Below are 12,464 nucleotides of genomic sequence, written 5' to 3'. Positions count from 1 at the left end.
GTTCGTTGCAATCAGCGAACGCGGCTGCACGCAGCTGCATGCCTTTTTTCCTGTTTCTTTATTATTCTTACAATGGCGGCACACATCTTAAGCAAAAACGCGGGTGCTGTGCTTGCTTCAAAAGTACAAAAATAGAAAAAAATTTATTCCCCCACGCCTTTTTTTTTTTCTTCCCTATTTTCTTAATTTTGAAGCAATCATGGCACCTGCGCTTTAGCTTAAGAGGTTTAAAGTTAAAACACGGGTGCCACCACTGTAACAAAAGTAAATAAATAGTACAAAAAAAAGCATGCAGCTGCCCTTTTTTCCCTATTTGTTTACCTTAGTTACAATTGTGGCACCTGCGCTTTAGCTCTAAACCTCTTAAGCTAAAGCGCGGGTGCCGCGATTGCTTCAAAAGTAAAGAAATAGGAAAAATTGTTTTTACTATTGGTGTTGCATTACTATTAGCAAAGCCAATAGCTCAAACTTTCAGTAATACGAAAACTATTGTATTGAAATGCTTGTTACATTGGTCGTACCGAGAAATATTGAATGGACTATCAGCTCTTTGTGAGTTCTCTGGTACAAAAATGGGTACGGCAGTATGGGAACACACCAGCTCACTATCGATTGTCCACTGTATTAAGATCTGCAATGCACTGGCTAAGAAGCATACTCCAGAATGTCTCATTCCACCAAGGCTGTTACTACTGTGTTGGCTGGCGGAGTGCCTATCCTGGAAATCTGTCAAGCGGCATTGTGGACACTTTTGCTTCGGTTTTTACTAAGCATTACTTCCTTCAGTCTGGTCTGCCAGGATGACCTTTTGCCTGAAAGACTTTCTAGTCTGAGCCCTCCCACAGACACCTCACCGGGGGAGACACTACTTTTAGTATCTATTCACAAGATGTTGAGTCTGCAATTGGAAGTAGCCATTACAAAGGGGTGTGGTTTGGAGCATGAGCAAGTTGGCAGCCTGAGCAGGCAGCTCTTACCCAGGGAGACCGTTAATCTGAAATAACCGTCACCCTCGTTTAGAGGCTCGGTGTGGAGACAGATATGACTTCGGGACAATGTTGTGATTAAAGTGGCATCGTTAAAGGCATGTAATTTTTCCATCTGAGACCACGCTCTCGGCCCATGCAGGCCGCTTGATCCCACACCACTTCCCACGAGGTCGGGATTCGGGAAACATCGGCATGCACTACGCTGCTAACAACTCAGAGCCACCCAGCGCACACAGCAAACAAAGAAGTCAGTTGATTTACCCTGCGGGTGCTAGCTGATGCGATCTGCCCCAAAAAATTAACAAATGCGGACAAGCACTACAGTGCTCGCTTGACCTCAAGATGGTGGCATATTACCCAATGCACAACTAACGCTGTCGTAGGCTCATTCCTGATAGGCTTCTTAGTTCGGTCTAATACAAGGTACCACACTGCGCTTTATCCACAATAATACAGGCTCAAATGTACAATCATCAGACCAACTATCATACTCGCGCAGCGGTGAGCCTTATTCAGTGACCGCTTCATCTGCCCCTTTGATATACTCTTGCAAGTGCTACCCTCGCTGTGCAAGTCGGCTCCCAGCCCCAAGTGGTTATGCCTGTGCACTAATATCAGCCAATCCCTCAACTCTGGGTTACTCACCAAAACACAGCTTAATAACCCCAAGGATAAACCTAAGCTGTGCTTTTGTGTGAGTAAACTCTGTGCGCTGTTCACCTGGGTGCTCATAAATTGTTCATAACGGTGCTCATAATTGCAGCGTAATCAGACTATCTGATATCGCCCGTTACTGCCCTGATATCACTCGTCACAGTAACGCGGCCCTCATAGTAAGCAAACACTAAGGTTTTTATACCACCGATATCTGGGCTGATGCACTAGTATGCCGACATACCCTAAATATGACGTGGTCCATATACGCATGCGGTGGAGGCCCCTAGCCTTAACTCAATTAATGGTGCCCAATTTTAAAATAGCCTGAAAGTGCATCTGCGTTCCCCAGGGCAAACGCGGGAACGTTCATATGACCAAGAGGGCCGTCTGTACACACCAAGCAGTCTAATGTAACTCAAACACTGAGGAAAAGGGAGGCACTACTCAGTAGGGTCACCGGGCTCCTGATGGCAAACTATTATTTCCAAGAACAGCCTATCTCTTGTTGAAAGACTAACTGCAAAATCAGTGAGTCCCTATGTTGCGATGTGCTCCAATAATCAAATACAACTGTAAAATTCCCAATAACCACATAGCCATCTAGACAAACTGGAACAGCTGAATTTTTAGTTGAATGAGAAACTGCAGAGTATGCCAACTCACTATTGAAACACACGGCAGAGTATGCCAACACTAGTGAAATATACTGCAGAGTATACCAACACACTACTGCCGTTTTCAAGCATACTGCTGAAACTCACTTAAGCTCCATGGTGAGACCGCTTATTTTGAGTGGGTGGTGTTCAGCGTTCCACTTAAACAGCCAGCAGTGTGCAAAAAACCCGACCTTGATTGGTGTCTGTGCACCTACAAAAAAGCAATATATCTCAATAAATGCAGATGAGTAAATAAATAAAGCGACTGTGATGTACAAAAACTGGGAAGAAAAGAGAAAGGACTAATGACTGGTTCGCAAGTCCAAAGCAATCAATAGCAGCATGTAATCAAAGCATCATATCAGAAACTTACAAATCTCACAACAATGGGGGATAAGGAGAATAAAGCAAACCTGAAAAGAGTCAAAGCAGACCCACCAAACCCGGATTTACCAGTCTAAAATGAACATGGTACTATGGAGATGATTCGTAAAACTTACAGATGTCCATAACCTAGCCAAATCCAACCGAAGAGAACACTGACATAATGCAAAGCAAGATCTGCGCCATCCGTCAGGACATTGGAGAACTAACACCAGAATTGCAGAGGCCAAAAGCAGAATTAGCAGCCTGGAGGAATCGGAAACCAAAATGAGGAAAGCCATTTAGCTTTTTATCAGTACCACCGGTTCACTTTCTAAAGACTTCACCAAGCTGGAAGACCTAAATAGACTGGGAAATTTACTTACCGTTTAAATTCCGCAACGGGAGGAGGATTCTGCAGGATCCTGTATCCTCGTCTTTGAGATGGTTCACGCAAGCTGCAGCCTTAATATTTGATAAAGGCTTGGAGTTTGACAGCGCTCAGAGTTCCATCGAGGATGATTCCTACCTAAAGATAACCATGGGCAATTTTTGTAAGCCCTTGCGCTTTTAACATGTCAAACTTATTCTCTCCTTCATGAGGAAACACAATGATATAAAATAGAAAGATAAAAAGATCTTCATTTCGCAAGACTACTCTAAAGCGACAGTTGAATCGAGAAAAGGGTTTCAGGCTCTTCGGCCTAGAGTGAAGGCGATGATCTATCAGTTCTCCTTCACTGTCCCTGCAAAGTATTGTGTGATAATGCAAGGTACTCCACACATCTTCACGGACCACATGGATCTCAACAAGTACCTTGATGACAGAGGAAGCGGCCATGGACCCCCTTGTCTATTAAAGACCATGACTCAAAACCTAGACATCTACCCTTGACTTGAAATTGCTGCTCCAGTTGCAAAGGCATGTTCGAAGTTGAGTGTTGCATACCAGCAACTCAGACTTCCAATTGAGTCCTAGAAATGATGTCTAGTTAGTAAGCTTCCAAGTTCTTTGTTTTAACCGCTAATCAGACTATGACTGGATGACCTTACTAATACGAATAAGGTATGAGACTACTATGTTTAGGCTGCTAGTTAAGTCTGAAAAATTAGTTTGCGCTACGTGAAAAAATCTAAGTTGTCTCCAATACGTGAGGTTTAAGACATAGAAGTTAAACCTACCTAATAACTAGTGATCCCTCAAGTTGCATAGTTACAGATTTTGTGTGTCACCCTGTTTCGCATCAAACACTGACCTCGAAATAGACAAAACAGAAGTGTATGAGACCTTCTCCTTGTTTTGTACTCCATGCTAAGACTGAAAAGCTGTTTTTTATAAAGATGTAACGTTGTTCTCAGGATGTGAGGTTTGAAATATTAATGCGAGCAGTGTAAGCTACATTGCACTGAGTTGGCAATCTCACTAGTTAGTTGAGTTTCTAGGTCAGAACATATGTCGGGTGTTTAATAGCCTATTGTTCTGTATAACCGATTTTCGGCTACACTTTGGTTTAAAAATACCTTAATGATTCCTACCCTCGCTGAGAAAAGGTACACTGCTACATATTCATTGACTCGCTGTTCTGTTTCCCTGGAGGAGCGTTTCTTCTTCCTATAGTCATTCCTGTAGGATGCAACATGCATATAAGACGGTTCTCCCATACTAGTGTATGTATAGGGCTCGTAAAATCTTAAGAACCAAATGTGGTTCATGTATACCTTCAAGGTCTCTGGTAGGGATGATATGTGTCACACCACACTTATTCACTATCCAGGCTCAACAAAGAAGCCTGACTCACAGAACCCTTACAAGAACAGCGGTGGATAATGCAGAAGTGGGTCTGTATGTACAAAAATATTTGTATGACATACCCGCCACACAACCTTAAGATATTCTCCTTGAGTGGCAAAGGTAACGACGACGTGATTAAATAAAAAAAAAAAAGGAAAATCTTTGACTATACAGACAGAAAGGAGATATCATCCTTCAAGAAACCAAGGTTGATTCCATACAGGTCACTTCACTCAGACAACCAATTCTCAAACGTAGCATGCACCCCGATTGGTAAAAAAATGGGGTTTTAACACTGATCATTAAGAAATCAAAAATAGAAATGGTTTCAAATCTCAGACACGCAGGGAGGTGGATTATTTCCAAACTATCATAAAATCATGCTGAATTTTTCGTGATCAACGCATACGCTCCCACAAAAGATGATCCATCTTTTTTGGGATGAGCTCGTCATTCAAATCAAGATGGTACCAGACTGCGCTACGCTAATATTGGCAGAGGACTTCAACCTACCCTTGGATTACACACTAGATGGGTACTCCCAGGGTACTTTCTGCCTAAATAAATCTCATAAGGCACTCAAAAACTGCTGTAATATGCATAACCTGATTGCTGTATGGAGAACACAGAACCCTATGGATAGATATTCTACCTTCTACCTGGCACCAATTGGTTTTCTGATGAAATGGGATATCAAACAGTTTGGGTAGCAGTGGAAAAATCACTCATAAAAGATATGCCCCTTACTGCACTCCTGAAAATGCATGCCCTTAAATCACTCCAAATCATACAGAATTCTAAAAAAGCACTCCTGAGAATAGCCTACCTTTCAAAGATCAAAATGCTCCAACATAGCATCCATATGGCTTACCCCCAAATTAAAAATAGACGGCCAGCTAGTATATTGACTTAATTGGTCAAAAAAAGGAATCCACATAATCGGGGACTTCTCGAGGGTTATCTACAGCAGCCCTACTCCACTCTACAAGCACAATTCGGTCTAGATAACATGGTCTTGGGGACAAAACACCCACTACAAACTGATAACCCCTCACTACCCACACTAATCAGACTCTTACTCAAATCTGGACATTGTGCCCAAACTACGTAAACTCTTCCGACCAAACCCCTGTAAGGCCCACACTCGTAACGAACAAAGGTGGGAAGAAGAACCGAATAGCAACAATATAAAACTTGCCTGGAAACGCATACCTAGGTCCTGATTTACAAATAGATTCCACCTTCACTATCCCAAACCAAATTCATGATTACTAATAGAACCTACTAGACCCCAGTTAAATTCCACAAACTTAACCTTATTCAGGGCCCTAAATGTTGGAACTGCCGCTTACATGATGGTGATATGGCCCACATGCTACTTTACTGCCCTATTCTACAAGCTTACTGGGATTAAATCTTTGAATGCGTAAAGCACACCTTCAACATTAACCTCTCCAAGGAATTCTCATACGTAATGCTAGGCTACTTCGATATTCAACTAAAAAATTAAAATAACCGATGTTTGCTGGAATTAATGCTCCCTCTTTACTGCAAATTGTTTCTTAACTGGAAATACTTCAACATCTCTTTCCAGATGTGGCAACAATGACTCCCCTTTCTTAGAGGGGCAGACAACTCCTCACTACAACTCTCTCCATGGCGCCCACCATAGAGGCCTCTGCGGAACTCACTTGACGCCATTTTCTTTAACTTGATTCCCCCTTGAGCTCATAGACCTGTGCTATAGGTGAAACGTCTTAGTCCACATCACACTATCTCGAGTCACTTTATGTACACACTTTCCCTCTTGGGCCCTCCAGAGATTTGAACAACCCTAGTACAACCCTGTGGTGCTCGCTTCTTTATCATCTCGTTCCCTATCCATACCATTGTGCTGGCAGTTGTTTTACTTGTGCACTCATAACCGTGAGAATATTCTGTTACACCTCATTAATATAGCACTCAATGTACAGGTTATGTTTTACAATGATATGTTAAATACGGGAATGATGTGACCAAACCAACAGGTGACCGATCAGGATTTTGTTGTACAATTATGCACGTTTTGACCCCACCCCTTTTTAGGTCTCGCCTGAGACAGCGCTTTAGCGCTGCTCTGGCGTGACTTGTAGTAAGCGAGTTTTGGAAGTGCAAACGAGTGCTTTCAGGCCTCCAAATACAGTGCATGTGCCCCGGGCGCGCGCACCATTTGGCAGCCTGAAAGCACTCGTTTTCTTTCACTTTCGCGGCCCCTTTGAAGTCCCGCACCACTGTGCCCGCCCCCACTCCCCCTCCCACTCCCTCCTCGTCAACTTCAGTGCGCGCTTGTTTTTTTTTGTCTCCGCCCACTGCGTGCCATGCCATTTCCTGTTACTAGAGGAAGGCTTACACAAGAACCAGCCGTCTTTTGTTAATTTGCATTCCCATTATGGTTGAAGCTATGTGTCTGGAAACGCAGCGTGGCCGCTGCACTCCCGTCACCAGACACCAGCCTGAAACCAGAGTTCCCCTGGTCGCCCACTTTCAAGAGGATTGTGTGATACTGGGCAAATCGCAGCGCCTCCCCAGCTCTCAGATGCGGTATCTGTCCCAAACTGGAGTGTCACTACGCGTGCACTTCATAAAAGCCTAATGGGGGTTGTTAGTCGGAGAGTCTTCACGGTGCTGTGCATCCTGCACTCCCGTCCGCGGAAGAGCTGCAGGGGCTGTGGGCAATGAGATGACAACACCCCCCAGCTGTGTCTACTCTCCCTCTCCGGGGAAGCCCTGCCCGACACGGGCAGCTGTGTGCCCTCACACAACCTCACTGCACCAGCATCATGTGCACAGAATCACATTAGCGGCTATTGCTCGTCGCAGAAAAGCCCAAGGAGCTGCTGCGCCAAAACGATCCCGAGATTATCTTGTAACATCTCTTGGCACACAGTCTGAAAGCAACACCATGGGCTGCCTCAAAAAAACACCACTCAAAGTTTTTTAGATAAAATCGGATTGTAGTGCATCTTGTGTTTCGTCGTTTCTTTGGTATTTAAAAGCCGGGTACCCAACGCTGTGTTTCTCTCCCAGTTGCTTCTCTTCTGTGTCCTTTTGGATGGCCGTAAGCTGCCCAGCGAGAACGATCCCGCGGTGGTGCGCATTTGTAGCTCCTTACAATATGCGAGTTGCGCAAAATCCGCCTTTGCACGCAGTTGGGCGATGTTCGGGTCGGAGCCTTCAAGCTGTGGATGATCAGAACCCTGGGTCCGGCCGCTGCGACTGTTAGCCTGGAAGTTTATTGAAGGCACTGGTTAGAACTCGCTCCCTCCCCTGCTCCATCTTAGGGGTTTTGGGCAGTTGCAACACAAATGAAGGCTGGGCGCAAAATTTCACTGCCCCTCCTCGCAGGGCAAGCTGCAGCCAAGAAGGGCAGAGCCTAGGTGGAAAAGCTGTGTTTCTTCCTCGACTCCTGGTCCAGTTGGCACCACGGAAGGTTGGATGAAAAGAAGCCCCTAGAACACCAGGTTTCCGTTGTTCCTACTCCACTCAGTGCCAACCAAGGCTTTCTTGCCTGCTGCAGATGAGCGTGCTGCCCCCACAGCTTGCTCCCGCAGGAGGCTCCAGTCACTCCAGCAGGTGAATATAAAGTTAATTAAAGGCTCACGTGTCCCAGCACCTCCATAATTCAGCACCTGCGGGGAGATAGCTGTCCACCTGCTGCCCTGCTGTGGTCATCTGAGCTGCGCCCTCCCTGCTGCTGCCAAGGCGCTCACTCGTACCCTCCCACTTTGTGGATCTGTCTTACACTCCCATCGAACTCTCGCCCTCACTCTCCACAACTCTAGCCTCTTGTGGTGCCTCCCTCTTTCTCCTAACTAACTTAGGTGCCCACCGCACCGACGCACGGACGTACTCCTTAACTCTGTTACTGCTACATCTCCTCTCTTCCTCTTTTTCTCCCTCTGTGGTTGCCCCCCAACTCCCTCCACCTGTTCTTTATCTCCCCATTCCTCTGTATTTTCTCTTTCCCCCTCCTCCCGCCGTTCTACCCTCTCTGTCCCTCTACCCCCTCTCTCACCCCCTCCACTCTTACATGTTCCCTTCGGCCTCCAGCCCACCCCCACACTTCTTGTTTTTTCTATCTCCATCTCTCTTTCCTCCTCCATTCCCCTCTCCCCCCTCCCGTTCCCCCCGCTCACCCGCCTTCTCTGCTTCATCACTTAATGCCTCAGAACGAATGTGTGCTTTCAGCTGGACTCGTATCAAGAGGCTGCGTTCTCTCTACCTTGTACTGAAATAAAACACACGTCTCTCTCTTTCCTGACCCCACCCACAGGGAGAGCTCAGGCGCAACCTCCCCTACCCTCTCTCTTTGTGGCTGTACATTTGTTCTTAATTAGTAGACGCCATATCACCTTCATCTGTGGCATGTTGCATTTACTGCCCGCCTTTATCCCAACAGCTATATATATATACTTTTGAACTTTCATCCCCAAACCCTATTTTTTCGCTCTTGCCTGTCTTTCTCTTAAACCTACAGGCTGTGCAATTTGTTTAATAAAGTTCTGAAGTTTTTTTTTTTATGTCAACCCTCAGGTCTTTCTCCATACCAGCCCTGTCCTCGTATGGTGTCAGTGCCAACCACTGGCCCACTGCGCCTAAAGTGGGATGAACCCCAAATGTTTCAATGCAGCCCTCACCCCCAATTTCACCAACACCACTGCACTTAGGGGTGTCATGACCAGATAAGAGATATCTTGTAATTATGCCTAGTAGTAGGCAAACATTTTATGTCCGGTGCGAAATGGATCGTGGAAGTGGATTTAACCCTCTACACCACAGCACAAACGGCAACCCAAGCTAATACATAGTCCCTTGTTAGCATGCAGTAATGTAAGCTGTGCGGCCAAACTACAGTCCAGTGCTGTTCTAATTCCCGGATAGCCTGCTCTATTATTGCATATAGGTCGATTATTAATGGGTACCTTTGTGTGCGAGAAGTCTATTTATTGTTGCAAATAAAAATGCAAAAGTAAAAAGCATAGTCATTTTCAATGCCAACAGCTCTAACTTTAACAAATGCGAGACCTATTGCATTGCAAATGCTTGTTCTCTATTTCTTATATATACATGCTAAATTGTGCAAGCTTTCAATATAGCATTCTTTCTAATGTTGAAGACACACTTTTGATAAATTAATTTTTGCCACTGTCTTTTGTTTTTTTTTAAATTGAACCAAAAAAAGAAGTAGCCATTACAAGAAGTTACTTACATTTGGTAACGCTCTTACTGGTGGGCACTCTATGTAACTGCAGACTCCTCACTGCCCTCCCACCTCCCCGTTCTGCATAATGGTCTCTTCCCACCTGAATCGTTCCCAGTTTTAGGAATCTGTGCACTGCTCGCTGTTGGGCTCTGCATCTGAAGGCGTGTGCATGGGTAGAGCTTCCATGATGCTCAGCTTGTCACTTCTGGAGCGGAATGTAGTTAACAGTGTTACACGACCTCACCTACCAGCATGCAAGCAAGCACTGCTTTTTGAGTTTTCGACGTCCAGTCTGGGGATATTGACAAGGCACGGACTCTGCGTTTAAAGGGAGTATTCACCAGACCGAGCATTATCAAAGTAGGTAACTTCTTCATAGCTAACCGTGTGCGCTTACACATGTAAATGCACACTGCTGCTGCTTGTTCTGTACCTGTAATGTGCATTTGATAAATGTGCATTGCTGTTGCCTGTCTTGTACCTCTTCTTTGTGTTGTGGAAACGCTCACTGCTTTTGCCCCTGCTACACATGTACCACATATGATAGTGAGTCTTGGTAAAATATTTTAACAGTACAAAAGTCAAAGCAGTTGGCTTTGATTTTGTTGATGTCATGTTTAATGTATAGTTTGAAGAAGGGGCCTAATTTTGTGCTCCTTGTTTCAAGTAATCTTTAAACTGCTTTTCGTCATCTAAAAACACTGGTTTCTACAGTAGGCCTTCTCTGCATCCTCTCGACTGGACCTTGCTTTTGTGCTGGATTTTTAATCCTACCAGCTAGTTTTCCCATCCTCTCCCCCGTCCTATGATTACGTAGCTTGTATTTTATTAACTGGCGCCCTTAACTAAAGCAAGGGGGAAAGCATCTGCAGAGATCGGATCTAGCAGACCTTGTTCTATACCCATCTGCATGTTGGCGTTTTGTTTACCCCTTAAGTCCTCAGTTCAAACGGACCACTGTGTTCTACTCCCTGCAGAAATGCAAATCGCAGCATTGCCAGACCTGTGGTTGGAAGATGTTGCAGCATGCGGGTGAAGCCTTGAAGATTCTCGGCGGAGTTGGGCTGTTCTTCAGCTTTACAGAGGTAATGTTTGCTGTGCTAAGGCACTTGTGTAGTTTGTGGGATGTTCAACCAGCTGGAGTATCCTTGGAGGAGCTGCGATTTGGTGTAGGCAAATCAAGACTGTATTGTTTCCAAATAACAACAATGTTGCCATGATATTGCACATAGAAGGTTATTGTATTTAAAAGTACAAATTGTCGTATCTTAATGTGACCACCTCACGCCAGGTCAATAGGGACCCTACTTCCAGTCTTGAACATTTCACCTACAAAACATTGTTTTCAGATGTGTTTGTCTAATGCACTCTGGAAGTTGTAGTCTTATTTCGACTCTATTGAACTAATTAGGCTATCAAGAAAGTGTAACCTAGAAGGAGATGGTCACCCTGGTTAGAAGGAGATGGTCACCCTGGTCTATTAGGTTATTTTGATACCAGGTTATAAGAGTTCCTGTGGCTGTGGGTCCCACCAATAACTCATTGAGCCCAAGGCGTAGGATAGAATCTCACATTATTTCCCTTGAATTGCAAGCCATTTCTTACTTGTGTAACTCTTGAGCCCATGCATAATGTCATTCAATGCAAAAAAGGGTTTTGTGATTGCAACTGCGCTTTTTAAATTCATCAAGGAAGTTTATCTTCCGCTCCCACGCCCCCTTCTTTCAAAATGTCATTTACCCCTTTACGGTTTGGAAAATGCTTTGTATGGATTTCACAAATAAAACAACATGGTCCCAAACCTGTTGCCTCATGTAATTTAATTAAAAAAATTACAATGGTAATCATATTTTTATAGGCATGCATAATATATATTGCAAAGCCTTTACCTCAAAGGATGGATGATCAGGTTGTGACAGCCACGTTACTGATGACATTATATTGTTGCACATTGTCTGTCATTCCCCACCTGTTTTATTTTTTTTTTGGGGGGGGGGGTTGACTTGGTCCTTCTTTCATGATTCAAGGTACGGCAGTTTAGGTGTCCAGTGTTGGTTGGCTGGCGCTATACAAAATAAATAAATACCTTTTTTGCTGGTGCTGGAGCCCTTCAGTCATTCTCTTGTCTTTTGGAAACACTAGTACGGGCATCTCAAATAGCCCACACACTACAAGTAAAATACTGGGTCTACCCATTAGGCTTTGTGTGCACTCACATTTATTATGGTTTCTGTTTACGACTGCCAGGCTGTGGGCCAGAAGTGCCAGGATGACGCTCCATTGTATCAATTTGGTTACAGTATGCTGCTGTAGCTTCTCATCCACTCTGGGTGCAGAATTAGACTTCTTGGTGGATTGTCATCTAAAAAAAAAATCACTAAAACGCACTGGTCAAAATGACCAGGATTCCCATACAATGTTGAGTGTAAGGAGAACCTGTCACCTAGTCTCAAGGAATGGTTATTTTATCTCTCTATGGTCCTAAAGTAGGTATCCTGAATGAGAGACGGTTCAAGGGAAAACTACTTAAAGTAGTATCTGGTCCGGAGTTAAAGGTCAACAGAGGGAAGTTATTTGGGCCAGAGGTGGCTGGTGTATAAAGTGTGGCCCCATGGGCACCAACATTCAAGAGCCAATGTTTTGTAACTTGCCAACATGTTTTCCTTTGCAGGCACACTGAAGGGTCCATAGAGGCAGTATGAATTGGTTTCTTTATAGTGGCATTGAGCAGATGTTTTACAGGCTCCTAGGCTGCTCTCCCATGA

General features: G+C 44.5%; 1 protein-coding gene across 1 annotated transcript in view; it reads left to right on the top strand.

The window, feature by feature from the left end:
* Positions 1 to 12,464, top strand: part of TSPAN31 (tetraspanin 31) — a 106,035-nt gene that overhangs the window by 90,115 nt on the left and 3,456 nt on the right. The window contains exon 5 of the mRNA XM_085600810.1: positions 10,677 to 10,784. Coding sequence (XP_085456936.1) covers positions 10,677 to 10,784 — 108 coding nt within the window. The remainder of the gene's footprint in view (positions 1 to 10,676; positions 10,785 to 12,464) is intronic.

Source organism: Triturus cristatus, chromosome 4_2 (genome assembly GCF_964204655.1).
Source record: "Triturus cristatus chromosome 4_2, aTriCri1.1, whole genome shotgun sequence".
Lineage (NCBI taxonomy): Eukaryota > Metazoa > Chordata > Amphibia > Caudata > Salamandridae > Triturus > Triturus cristatus.
The sequence above is the reverse complement of the archived record's forward strand: the minus strand, read 5'-3'. Positions and strand labels throughout refer to the sequence as shown.